This window comes from Oreochromis aureus, linkage group 11 (assembly GCF_013358895.1).
Source record: "Oreochromis aureus strain Israel breed Guangdong linkage group 11, ZZ_aureus, whole genome shotgun sequence".
In the NCBI taxonomy this organism is placed as follows: domain Eukaryota; kingdom Metazoa; phylum Chordata; class Actinopteri; order Cichliformes; family Cichlidae; genus Oreochromis; species Oreochromis aureus.
In genome coordinates, this window is record NC_052952.1 from 10063501 (window position 1) to 10076860 (window position 13360).

The 13360-nt window shown below is 39.8% G+C and overlaps 1 protein-coding gene across 8 annotated transcripts in view; it reads right to left on the reverse strand.

Annotated features, from left to right (window-relative positions):
- Positions 1 to 13360, reverse strand: part of LOC116322626 (RNA-binding motif, single-stranded-interacting protein 3) — a 163549-nt gene that overhangs the window by 12610 nt on the left and 137579 nt on the right. For all 8 annotated transcript variants that reach the window (XM_039619971.1, XM_039619970.1, XM_039619969.1 and 5 more), the window contains 2 exons: positions 9791 to 9897; positions 3954 to 3997 (listed from right to left, as the gene is read on the reverse strand). In XM_039619971.1, coding sequence (XP_039475905.1) covers positions 3954 to 3997; positions 9791 to 9897 — 151 coding nt within the window. The remainder of the gene's footprint in view (positions 1 to 3953; positions 3998 to 9790; positions 9898 to 13360) is intronic.

The following is a 13360-nucleotide window of genomic DNA, read 5'->3' on the forward strand; positions in this document are numbered from 1 at the left end:
TCAAGACAACACTGACAAAATGGATCAGACATCATCAAGGCTGTCATGGAAACAATAAATATTGCAGCTTCACTCTATGTAGCGCAATCAAAGACATCTTAGAATGAGACTTGACACCGCACCAGACTACACATCATGTTACAAAGGAGTCTGCGCCACTGCTATGCATAATAATGAATTATTACCTTAATGTGTGAGTGGGTGAAATACTTCAGTATTGCTCTTTATGTTCCCACCTACGCACGCCCTACTTCCCATCGGCTGCATCTGTAACATCTGCATTTTATAATCTATTCACTTCTCCTACCTATACCTCTATTTGCCCTTCTCATTTTGATCTCTTTTTTCCCCCCATTTCACCCCCTCAGCCCTGCAGCAGTAGAATGCCGTGGCTCGCAGTGCTTTATTTATCATTGTGTACCTAGAGAGGACATGTTTCATCCGCCAAGCCGTGTTGCTGTGCCCGATCGATCCCAAAGTGTCTGTTGACTGAATAATGGAGCCAGTGAGGGGAGGGGAAACCGAGGGCCAGAGACAGAAAGCGAAGCCCTACCCTATCCATCTCTAACACAGCCATGATTGTATAAAAAAGGTACTTGCCACAAATCAAGTGTTTCTCAATTAGGGAAGAAAATTACCCGAATAAAAAGACAAACTCATTTTAAAAGGCAACTTCAAACTACTGTTAGGTCGCTCCATATCATTTCTTAAAACCTGCAATGAGCACAACATATAGTAACAGCCCATACACGGAGATGACAATGGGGCTCAGCCAAAGACAGAAAAACCTAGAGGGACTGTGGTGGTAGTCGCCTGCGACACATGCACACATCTCATTTCAAGGGTGAAATGGGTTCCTGAGGTACCCACCTGTTCTGTTATTGCACATTCTGTTTCACATTACATTTGTTCAGTCAGTGACGGCATGAGCAGTTTTGAACCTCAACTGCGAGATGTAAACCGTCAGATATTTTTAAACTATTGCGGCTCAAGGCTTGTGCATGCAGCTGGTTTCCAACTGCCTGCGATAAGCTGCAGAGCGTGATTGTGCTGCTCACAGACATTCAGTCTCCCTGTTGGATTTTTATGCCCTACTTGGTGTGCAGAAGCCTAAGTAGTAGCTGTACATATATAATAAAGACAGGCCAGTTATTTGGTCATTTATTTCTTGTAATACAACACGGCTCACTTCTGTTGAACCAGAAAAAGAAACATAATTCGTGGCAGGTTTGGTTCTAATTGATCTGCGGCTCGATTGCATGTTTTGTCTACTTTTAACCATGTGCAACAAGCAAACAGTCGTGTTGTTGCAAAGTGAAAATCAGTACAGCTTCAGAAAGAGCAAAGATCTAAAGAAATGGCTAGTATAGATTTCATAGAAAATATATGTGCAAAAGGAAAAACACTGTTCTGTGAAGCCCAGTATTTTGTTTTCAGAATTGTAGCTCTATGGTATCAGGGTATAATTGGTTCCAGAGTTATTTATGAGAAAACATGTACAGTTGGAGATGGGGATCGATACGAGGTCCTGAACTTTTCATTTTAATCATGAATGGTAACTGGAATTCAGAAAAAAATCTATATGTACATTTTGCTTATGATAGCACTGTCCTGTTAATAAGTTACATACATTGTTGGTTAGTGTCAATGAATCAGTCAAATTTAAACAATAGTTTAATGTAAATGGAATAACTTTGAACATAGACAAAACAAAATATTTAAGAAATAGCAGTAAAAATGTGCAGTTTGGTGTTATTACCGATGGAACAAAGAAATGGTGGATGAAATCAAATTTCTTGGTGTGATAATAAGGTTTGCAAAAAGTCATAGACTGATTTTAAACTACCTCCAATTTATTAATGTTTTATTGCCCTTTTAACAACAATGTCTTCAGAGATCTAACGAAGTAGTTTTACAGTTTACTATTTAATAATGATGGCTATTCCAAGCTACTACTCACTTTCAAAAATTTCTTCAATTTTTTTTGCCTGAGATTAACTGCATATTCCAACTTTAGACATGACATTATATTGCAGGGTTTAAATAAATGTAGCGTGTCCGCTTGTTTATTTTCCACATAAACCTTTTCACAATAAAGCTCAAGATCCTGTTGAGTTTTTCAAAATAAAACGAGTTGAAAGATGCAGAGTTTAACGGATGAGAAGCAAAATAAGACGAGTCACGTGAAAAATAAGCTGGAGTACAAACTGGAGCTTGTTTGTCATGAATGAGAATCAAGAGAAAAAACCAATAATGCGGTGCTATGGATCCATCTTTTTCACTGTACAGTTAATAAATGACTTGCATTACAGATACTGTATTACTGTCACTGATGAATACAAATGAGGTGACAGGGCCAGGTTATTCAATGTGGTTTTCTGATTGTGTTTATTGTATTTTCATTAGACTGATGTGTATTGAGAAAGAGAAGCAGAAGGCAGAGGACAGACCCAAGGTTATTGATGTAGGCTATTAGCCCTGAGCAGCCAACTGTCAATGGGACACTATTTAAACAACGCACTAAACATGTAATTGTAAACAGAACATTATTACAGGACTGAATTTTAAAACCTCTGTGGATCCCTAGTGTGATCTAATGCCCTGTCAGGCGTTTACACTGAAAAATTACTGAGTGATTTAGTGGTGACCCCAGTGACTTTTCCTATCGATGGAACAGGGAAGTAAAAAGGGCAAGGAAAAAAGAGCCATATGACAAACCAAAAGGACAGGAGATACACCTAATGGGAGCTAGTAGATTCAGAATAAGCAAAAGCGGTATAAGAGAAGACAAACTATAAGCCAAAGCTTTCCAACAATATGTATCGGGCACTGGTTGCTAAAAAACAAAACAAAAAAGAAACCAGTTGTCCTCAAGCTCACAGTGAAAAGCAAACCTGTAATTGATTCATACCTTTCCCCTCTCCTTGGTCTGACTTTATTTCTGCCTTTGCCCTCCTCTTGACCCTACTCGGCCCTCCATTTTTATTCAACCCACTTCCCTCTCTGCTTTTTGCCTCTCTAATTAGCTGCATTAGCATTTCACAGTCATTTAGTGCTTCGCCGGAAGGAGCTACGATGACCTCGGAAGAGAGGTCGGAGAGGGCTTACACACAGCAAGCACACAGATGCTTGCGTGAGAGTGCCCATTTATGCATGCACGAATGAGCACACTCGCACCGAAAGACACCAAAGACGACTGAGAGCAAAGCAGCTGTTTGAAAACAGAATGAATGAGAAGAATTGAGCAATACAAAACAACAATGTGCACAGGGCAAGAAACAAGTCGAAAACAGTGAAAAGAAAAAGGACTATAATTTCAGATGAACTAGAAAAAAAAAAAGAGTGGCTTTAAAGTATGAAGTGGCGGAACAATCTGACAAAAGGAGGAGGAGAACAAGAGTGCAGAGCTGCAGGGAAGCATCTCCAGGGATCACATCACCAGCAGCATTCCGACCAGACAACACCAATCTCCAATTTCCCCCTGAAACAGGCAGGCACTCTGCTCTCCTCAACCAACTTGGGAGCACTGCAGATAGCCTCGGCTGACGAAAGTCTTACAGCGGCACTGCAACACCGCCCATCTTCCTGTCTGCAATCAAAACCTACAAGTCTGACAGTTTGTATGCATAGGTGCATAAATAAATGCTCCATCTGCATCAGTTAGGTGCAAGAATAAGAGCGAACGCCAGAATCTGTGTGTGTGTTCTGTATCAGTTCAGGTATATGGGTTAATGCGTGTTATGTGTGACCCTCTCGTTTGCATGCAAGTGCTCTTGTGCATATTTCTGCAGGTTGTTGCCATGTTTCAGTGCACTGATCTTAGGAGGATTTTATACTGTCACTCTTGAACAGGCGTGAGTAAAAAGAGTGTAAGTAAAAAGTCAAGTTTGGAGACACTCTTTAGATCGAGGTTGTTCGTGTGAGAGGTAAAAGAAAAAAAACTTTCTACATACCCATTCTGCATCGCTGTGGGGTCATACGTCAACGCCATACCACTCTGGAGAAAGAGAAACACATACACCGAAATGTTAAATACATGGCTTGCCTTTTTAACCAATTTGTGTTTGTGGTCTTTATTGTTTATTTAGTTGTATAGAGTAGCTGTATATGTGACAAAGTATGATATATAGCTATTGTACGTTATAATGTGTAATGAACAGAGAAAGCAAACTATACAAGAGCATTGTACAAAAAAACAACACAAAATTCAAAACTGACCTACTGAATGAACAATAGATAAGTAGTCTAAAGACTCCAGCTAAAAGCACTTATGTACAATAAAATTATTTGGAATAATTGCCTTTGAGCAAAAGAGCCACTTATAAGTGCACTCATTTTATTCAACATGCTCAACAAAATTAAACACATGAAGGTCAGTGAGGGACGATTGTTGCATGTGCTATATGACTATATAAAATAGGTGGGAACAAAATGAGTTCCCAGTTGAAATTGACTCTAAATTTTAGCAGACTAAAGACAGAGGAACGATTTAGATTTTCTTTACAGTTTCTCCTTAGAGGTTTTTAAATGTCAAGTTTTATGGTACGAGTTCAACTCCACTATCTGGCCGGGGCTTTTCTGGGGTTGGGTTCTCTCCGGGTACTCTAGCTACCTTCCACAGTCCACAGACATGCAATTATTGGGGTTAGGTTAATTGGTAATTCTAAATTGCTTCTAGGTGTGAATGTGAGTGCGACCCTGATAAGGATAAGTGGAAGAGGATGGATGGATGGAAGTTTTATGGTAGTTTATTTTCTTTTACGAAAATCAGTTCACGCTATACCATGTTTGATTATCCTTAGCAGCATTAAAATAAATAAGTAGATGACAACGACCTAACTAAAAAAAAAGAACTAATAACTTAAACAAGATATTAAGAAGTTGCGCTAACACCTAAGTGAAAGATGTACAAACAAATCCACACTAGTTGGCATTAATGGAGGTAACAGCCCAAATTAGGAGAAAGTTAGAGATTACTCAAAAGTCCTTAAGAAGGCTGTGGCTCAGGAGGTAAGTGACGTCTGCTCAGAAGGTCAGTTGTTTGATCCCAGCCTTCTCCAGTCCAAGTTTAAGTGTTTTTGGGATGTGACCCCCATGTTCCTAACAAACATTTTGTCTGCGTGTGTGCTTGAGAGAGTAAGAGATTTTTTCTACTCAAACTTTGTCACAAAGTAGAGTACCAATGTGTGTGTACTGTATGGATGAATGTGGCTCTTTCAGTGGTAAATAAGATAATGTTATATAATAGTAATAAAGCCCACACAGTCCACTGTCAAAAAGTGCCAAAAGCACTCAAACTACTTATTGAAACAGCCCAAACTTTTCTTTTTATGTTTTTTGAGTTAGATAAAGGTTTTTTTTCCCCCCCCAACAGCATTATATTAGTATATTTCTATATTCCCTCTGTCCCTTCTTCCCTTCATAAAGCTGTCATTAAATAGTGACTAAATATGTTTAGCCAAGCCTTTATCAGTGACACTAGCCCCTTTGTGGTTTCTGTCTGTCTCATTCCTTCTACCATGTTCAAACGTTTGAGGCTGGGCTTCTCTTTGAGGTTTGAATAAGATCTGCTTCCACTTGACTACCTCTTGGCAATTTTGGACCAGACTTAAAACAACTGTTTGCTCCTAATCTTTTTTTTTTCCTGTCACCCCCCCACCACCATCTATCGGCCCTACAGAAGTCATTTGTACTTATTCTACATTCTACACAAGGCTCTTCTCTCCAAATTGGCACATGAGTTGAAAGGGTGCCCTGATGCTGAACCCAGCTCAGTGTTTGGTTTTTCCACAAACACTGTTTTAGCCAAGCCTAGGCTGGGTAGGTGGGTATAGACTCCAGAAGCAACAAAAATCGCTGCTAGACATCAAATAGAAAAACTGATCAACTCCAGGGATTTGCATTCACGCCAGCTCATTAACATTTACTTCAAAGCAGGTAAAAACTACACAATATATACAAGAACTGCACTTTTCTCCTTAAAAGCGATGGCTAATGAGTTCTGGTTCCCTGTCACTCTCTTAAACTATGAACCATCTTTATTGTTTGCATCGTCTCCTCTAAGTTTCCTTCATCTAACAGCAAATCTCTTTCTGTGCTGCTACACAGCTGCATCCGTATCCCTTATCCATTTGCCAAAACAAATTCTGTAAGTGTGTGATTGCATGTGTAACGCACGTATTCACGTCACTGTACCAAGGCCAGGCTCGTATCAGAATGAGTTGACTGAGATAAGTATGCAGTGAAGCACCTCAAAGCATCTCCCTGGCCAGATGTCTCTATTAGCAGTAGTATTAGTTTATATTAGTCAGCCTGGACTCTGAGGCCTGGTTCTGACAAATGCATAAACCTCTGAAGAGATACTTCAGGGCCGAGCGAGGCTTGTCAAGACATGTGCCACAGACAAATGTGTGAGGTGTCTCACTGAAAGCAGTCATCACTTATTTCAAGTTCACACAGACATTGACAAGAGGGAAGTGCGTTAACGGAAAATGTGCCCCACCCCCCTCATAATTTCCCCTAGGGATCAATAAAGTATTCTGATTTGTTCGCCACAGAAATAGTCCTAAATAGTTAAGAAAACTGATGATTTTATTGATGATTTTATTTTTATTATTATATTTTATTATTATACATTTAACTGTTAGTTTGCACATGTTACACCACCAGATGACATCACCCATCCTTTCTTTGTTTCGTGAATAGCAAGGTGAAATTACAACACGTTCTCATCCCAACATGTAACACCGACACGTGACAAATCGTCGGTATGTTACGCGTTCAGAGGCATGACAGCCGTTTTGAATGAATCTACACGTGTAAATGTGTTTTACGTTGTGTTCATGAATCACTTTGGAAAACACTACCTGATAGGCTTAAGGTTAAGGTTATGGGTAGACTGCTGGAGCGTGTGTTACCACCGCGAGCGTCATTCTATTGGATTCAATTGAGAATCTGGAGGAAGTGGATGGGTACCTTTCGGGTTACTATGAGACGGATTGGGACGTGACAAATCGTCGGTATGTTATGCGTTGGGAATGAGAATGCTCTGGAAATTAAGACATACAAAATCGGCACAGCTCCATAGTATTTTAATCTAGCAAATGAATGCCTGTATTTAGGCAAAATATGAATAAAATGACATATCCACTTGACCCATTTTGCAAAGCTGTGCGGACATTAACCTGCATAGAAAAAAGGCTGTATGCACTTTAACTGCTCATTTAGCTACACTCTCCAAGCAATGACACTGCGTATGTGAAATCCACGGTGCAAAATGCCACACATTTAAGAATAAGAGAATAAGAATAAGAACAACTTTATTTATCCCGAGGGAAATTCTTTTGTCATGTACATGCTCAAAGCAGCAGGAGAAACAGAGGAACAGATGAATAAGATATAAGATATACAATATGTACAATAAGAATAGTGTACAGTAATATACAGTAGGATAGTGCAAGACATGGTATTGGATAACTCTAACGAAGTAATATAGATAACTGTATCCTGGTGAATAAATAACTTAACTATCAGTGCAGGCGATTCTAGAAAGTGACAAAGTATTGTGCAATAGAATAAAGGGAGTAGCAGCATATGATGGGAGGATGAAAACAAATATTCAATAAGTACTCTTGGGTAATATTGCACGGTCTGGGAGGGAACAGAATAACATAGGTAATCGTCTCAGGAGAATCACCTACAGAGTGAGGAAGAGTTGTACAGTCTTATTGCCACCGGCACAAAGGATTTCCTGTGGCCGTCAGTTCTGCATTTCGGGGCAATGAGTCTTCTGCTGTGTTTGCTCCGATGGTCCATCATGGGGGCGTGCATGGGGTGGGAGGGGTTGTCCATGATAGAAAGAAGCTTTTTTAGCATTCTCCTTTCAGACACCTCCTCCAGGTTCTCGAGTCTGACACCCAGGACAGAACCAGCCTTTCTAATCAGTTTGTTCAGCCTGTTGGCATCGGCTGTCTTCACCCCACTTCCCCAGCACACAGCTGCAAAGAACACGACGCTCTCCAACACCGAGTGATAGAACATGGTCAGCATTTTCCTACCAACATTGAAGGACCTGAGCCGCCTCAGCAGGAAAAGCCGACTCTGCCCTTTTTTGAAGATAGCATTGGTGTTCTTGGTCCAGTCCAGTTTACAGTCCAAGTGTACCCCCAGGTACCAGTAGTCCTCAACGATCTCCACATCAGCCCCTCTGATGGTGACAGGGGTAGGAGGAGGAGCCTGCTTCCTAAAGTCCATAATCAGTTCCTTTGTCTTTGTGATGTTAAGTTGTAGGTGGTAGGTGATGTTAAGTGTGAATACATTTAAGTTGAGCTTTTTAATAATGTGATTAAGTATTTACTGTGGCGGTTAAAGGCAGATGCATATTTTGCAGGGATAATGTTTAACCTTGGCCAGCAGATTTGATCATTTCTGCCTGTTTCATGAGTAATGTTTATAGTACTCAGTTGGAGTTTTTTTTTTTTTTTAACTCCCATTCCTAGTTGATGGCATATTACGAAAAATACCACCAGAATGGACGATACGGTGGTGCAGTGGTTAGCACTGCGGCATCACATTAAGAAGGTCCTGGGTTTGGGTCTGGCAGCCTCTCTGTGCAAAGTTTGCATGTTCTCCCTGTGTCTGTGTGGGTTCTCTCCAAATACTGTGGCTCACTTCCACAGTTGGTAAAATTAATTGTGCATGGTTGTTTATCTCTTTGTGTTAGCCCTGTGACAGACTGGTGACCTGTTTAGGGTGTGCCCAGCCTTTCGGCCAATGATAAGGCAGGCTATGACACACACGTTTGCTCTTATACAAAAAGACTAAAGCTGCAATCTGTGCCTGCGCCACACAGCCATGAGCAAAGGTCAAACACTGCAACATCTTGTTTTCATTGCGGCGCCTCTTGTTACAGTGCATAGTTTCAGCCTGGTTCCATTTCATTTCACTCCACCACCCTGCTCTTTCCCAACCTTCATGTAACGAGAACACTGGGAAACTGTTAAAAACTGCACCGGGGTGTGTGGGTGGCAGCATTATTATTCACTTCCCCTTGTTCTGTAAATTAAAGCTTTGGTATTGACACTAAAAACTTTTGAACTCTCTGCATTGTGAAACAGTCAATCTGCTTTCAATCCTTTGCACAAGGTTTCATTTCTTCGGAAGATGACGGACAGGAGGTGGGAGTTTCAACAAAAGCAAAAACAACTTTGCAATTGGGATCTTACAGAAACCTTATACTTTAAATTTAACAACCTTTTTGTGTGCCAGCTTTCATACTGTCAGCAGCATCTCTAATTGAACCTACAGTGCCTTACTAGAAATGAAAGTGGATAATGACCCCACAGAGAGGAGGGGGATCTGTCAAGCTATTATGATTTTAAATTCTGTGGTATGTTGAAAGAAAAAAAAAATGAAGTCAAAGGGAGCATCAGCCGCATATTGAAGATTATTAGAATAGATGATTTACAACTGTAACGTTTCCTAAAACATAATATGGACACCGCTGTGCAGAATCACTCATTTCTTTGACTATTATAATAAAGGAAATGTTATCCTTCAGCTATAAAACTTAATTGAAAGAAGTTTAAATGATGTTTTTGGGGATAACTGAAAAACCCCACTTGTTTTTGTTAACTGTAATTTCTCTTTTTAAAGTCCTCTCTTGTGTTTTTTTTTTCCATTCTAATAGAGAAAAGCAAGAGACTATATTTGACAGCTGGCCAAGAGAATATTTTATGAAGTCTCCCAGGGAGCTCTTTTTTAAAAGATTAAATATATTTTTAAGCCTCACCTCTCCTTCCCGTGTCCACGATCGTCCATTCTGGGGATATTTGACCTGGGTCTGTCTCTTCTTCTGGCCTCCATCAGCAAACTTGCACAGCAAAGGCTCTGAGGGAGCTATAGAGTGAGACAAGGACAAACACATTTATAGATTATTCACCTTATAAGTAGGAGAAAGTAAAACTATATGTTTTAGGTTAAATTTAAAAGATTACACTCAAAGACCAAGTGTTTTATGCTACAGCTTAAATAAACTAAAAATTAGTTGGGCCTGAAAGCAGCACTTCAACTCTTAGATTTATCTCAGCCACCCGTAATCCAAACATTTACACAACACTAGTTATCACCCCATCTCTTTTCAGCCCCTCCAACCATGCTTTCAAAACAGCAACGCTGACGTAGAAACAAAGCCACAGGCTAATCAACAGTGCATGCTGTGCGAGGTTCAAACACAAACCAAACAAGCATACTTAATACGCTAAATAACTCCACATACTTTGACCCATGGATAACAGACTGCAATTGTAAGTCCTCCAAAGACAATACTGTCCTTCACTGGACGAGAGAAAGAAGAAATGTTTGGTTACAAATAAGATTAACTTACAGTGACCTTCCATGTCTAAGTTCACCAAACTAAACTGAATGTGCCGTTTTATATACCCTCAAGGTTTGTGGAACAGAAGGAAGTTGTCAGATTGTGAGAGGAATATCCAAAGAAAAACTAAAAGTCTGTGTTTACTATGATTTACTTTAAAGGCATGTCTTTAAAAATTGTTAGAAAGCAAGCGAGAGTGGACAGTTACTTCATTTTCTGGGAAATGCTTCAGAAGCCACACGTCTTAACATTAAAACATATTACCATAACACGAACCAGGACACTCAAATAAGATATCTGATGCCTTGTCTATTTAGAGGGTAAACAGACGCTAATCTGTTTTATGGCAACTGTGATGCTAGGGCATATTTCTTAGACCTGCCAGCTGCAGTTTAACCAACTGCAGACAAAAACATGTACCCTTCACAACCAGCATTTTGCTTCACATATTTGACTGGTTAAGTAAAGTCATTTTCATGACTATTTACATTGTAGATTCTCATTATGAATGAACACATATGGAGTTATGTAGACAAAAAACAAAATAGTTTTTAGATTCTTCAAAATATCCATCCTTTGCTTTGAGCACTGCTTTGCACACTCTTGGACTGTTGTTTCTCTTCACTTGGCTGATTGGTTCTTGCCATAATCTGAATTCTAACAGTCAAATAGGGCTGTCACCTGTGTACTAAGCTGACTTCTGCACAACACAACTGATGGTGCCAACCCCATTAAGGCAGCAAGAAATTCCACAAATGAACCCGGATAAGGCGCACCTGTGAAGGGAAAACCATTTCAGGTGACTACACCAAAAAACTCATTGAGAAGGCCAACAGTTTCTTTGAGGAATCTACAACATAAAACAAATTTAGAGTTATTTATTAATTTTTTCTTTGCTACATAATTCCATAAATCTTGCTTCATGTATTTAATGTCTTCAAGTATCTACAATGTAGAAAGTAGTAACAATAAAGAAACAACATTAAATGAGAAGGTGTGTCCAAACTTTTGGCTGGTAGTGTACACATTTAAAATATTCTATGATATAAAAGCCATTAAGCATATATTTACCTAAAGGAGACAAAGATCAAACAAGAAAAACCCGCCAACAAATACAACTGAAGTAAAGTCCTGGCAAAGGAGCAAACCCATTACTGCTGTTCACAGACTCCAAGTATTTTTTTAACCTTCATTTAACTAGGAAGTAAAATTGACATTAGCGCTATCTTTTTGTGAGATTGTCCAGGACTGACATAGGCAGATTTAACCTGGCATGTTTTTTTTTTTCCTCTCCCCAGTGGTGACCGAAATGAGCTCACCCACAGAAAATGTATACAAGCACAGAGGGTTGAACCCAGAACTCCAGCTCTGAGGCAACAGTGCCCAAGCATTCACTCGTGGCAATAGATTCTTAAAGTCTTAAAAATTTGCATATTATTAATGATTATGTTAATTCGTCCAATTAAATCTAGGTAACTGAATGTAATTTTTTCCGAACTCTTGAAATATAGCTTTAAATATGTTCTTCAGTTACATCCATCCATACATCAATTTTCTGCTGTTTATACAGGTGCTGCAGAGGCAGAAATTTAAGCAGAGATGCACAGGCTTTCCTCTTCCCAGAAACTTCCCCCAACTCTCCTGGGGGGAAACTGGAGCATTCCCAAGCCAAAGAGATACACTCTCTCCAGCGTATCCTGGCTCAACCCCAGGGCTTCCTCCCAGCTGGACCAGGAGTGGGCACTCCAACCTTTCTGATTGAGTACCACAGCATCACACTTATGCTTATTCTCATGCTAAGCGCTTCTTATTTGGCTGTGAAGTGCTCCAGTGCAGTGAGGTATTTGCTTCATAAAGCCAACAGAGCCACAATAAAAAAAAAAAAAGCAGAAATTAGATCCTAAGACCACCTAACCCAACACAGTCTCCACTATTGGCTGTCCTTAGACAATCTGTCCAAAAAAATTAATCCAGAAGCACCTTTGATGTGGGCAAGTACCTAAAGGCTAAGGCCAGGCCACCCGGCCAGAATCTTGAGGTACTCCCAAAACCTGGCTCCAGAATGGGGCTCCCAGTACCCAGAGATTTTTTTTCTTTGTAGGGGTCTGGCTCATCACCTAGGACCAATATGCCTTGGGAGACTCTAGCGAGGGCATATTGCCCTTGAAAGCACGAGGAACTATTCTTCGAGGTTGCATTTCAACTTTATATCTGTTGTGTTGGCATACAGAGCAATTTTGTCACTGTCCAAACATTTCTACATCCAACTGTAAATCTGTCACACAGCCATCACAGCATATGTACTTTCTTTCTAGAATGCAAAAACTCTGAAGTGCTATACTGCTTCAGCAGAGGCACACTGTTGGGACAAGTCATCTATTTAGCTTGTAAAGACTACTCTAAACCCTGAAACTGAATAAGTCAGATACTTTTATGCACTCTTAACCCTGAACAAGCCACATACCTTTATGCAATGCCTCTGATTTGTTACTTTAATACATCCACAAAGTGATGTTTTTAGTCACTGATGCATCTTTGAAGAGGCTAAAAGCCGGCACTCTTATCCTATTTGGCAATAATTTCAAATGGCAAGTCAAATCATCATCACTGTGTGTAGTATAGAAATTCTTTAAAGAAAAGCAAAACAACAACAAAAAACAAACTGCAAATTGCAATATCTTGAAGCTGGTACTGACTCACACATTATGAATGCCAGAATAAACTATGCAATTATCTTGCCTACTTCAAGAAAAATATTTCTTCATCTGAGTAAAGTGAAAAATGAGATGAGGTATTCTCAGTGGAGAAAACCATTTAGAGCTTAAAGACTGAGATGAGAGTTCTTTAGAAAGCCTGGGGCCATGACGGGCACTCTAAGGGTAATGGATATAAAGACACATTTCCATTTGATTATAACACATTTACGAGTACTTTTTCATTCAACTATGTTAACTTGATTTCTGTCCAACAGGTCACATAGCGTGG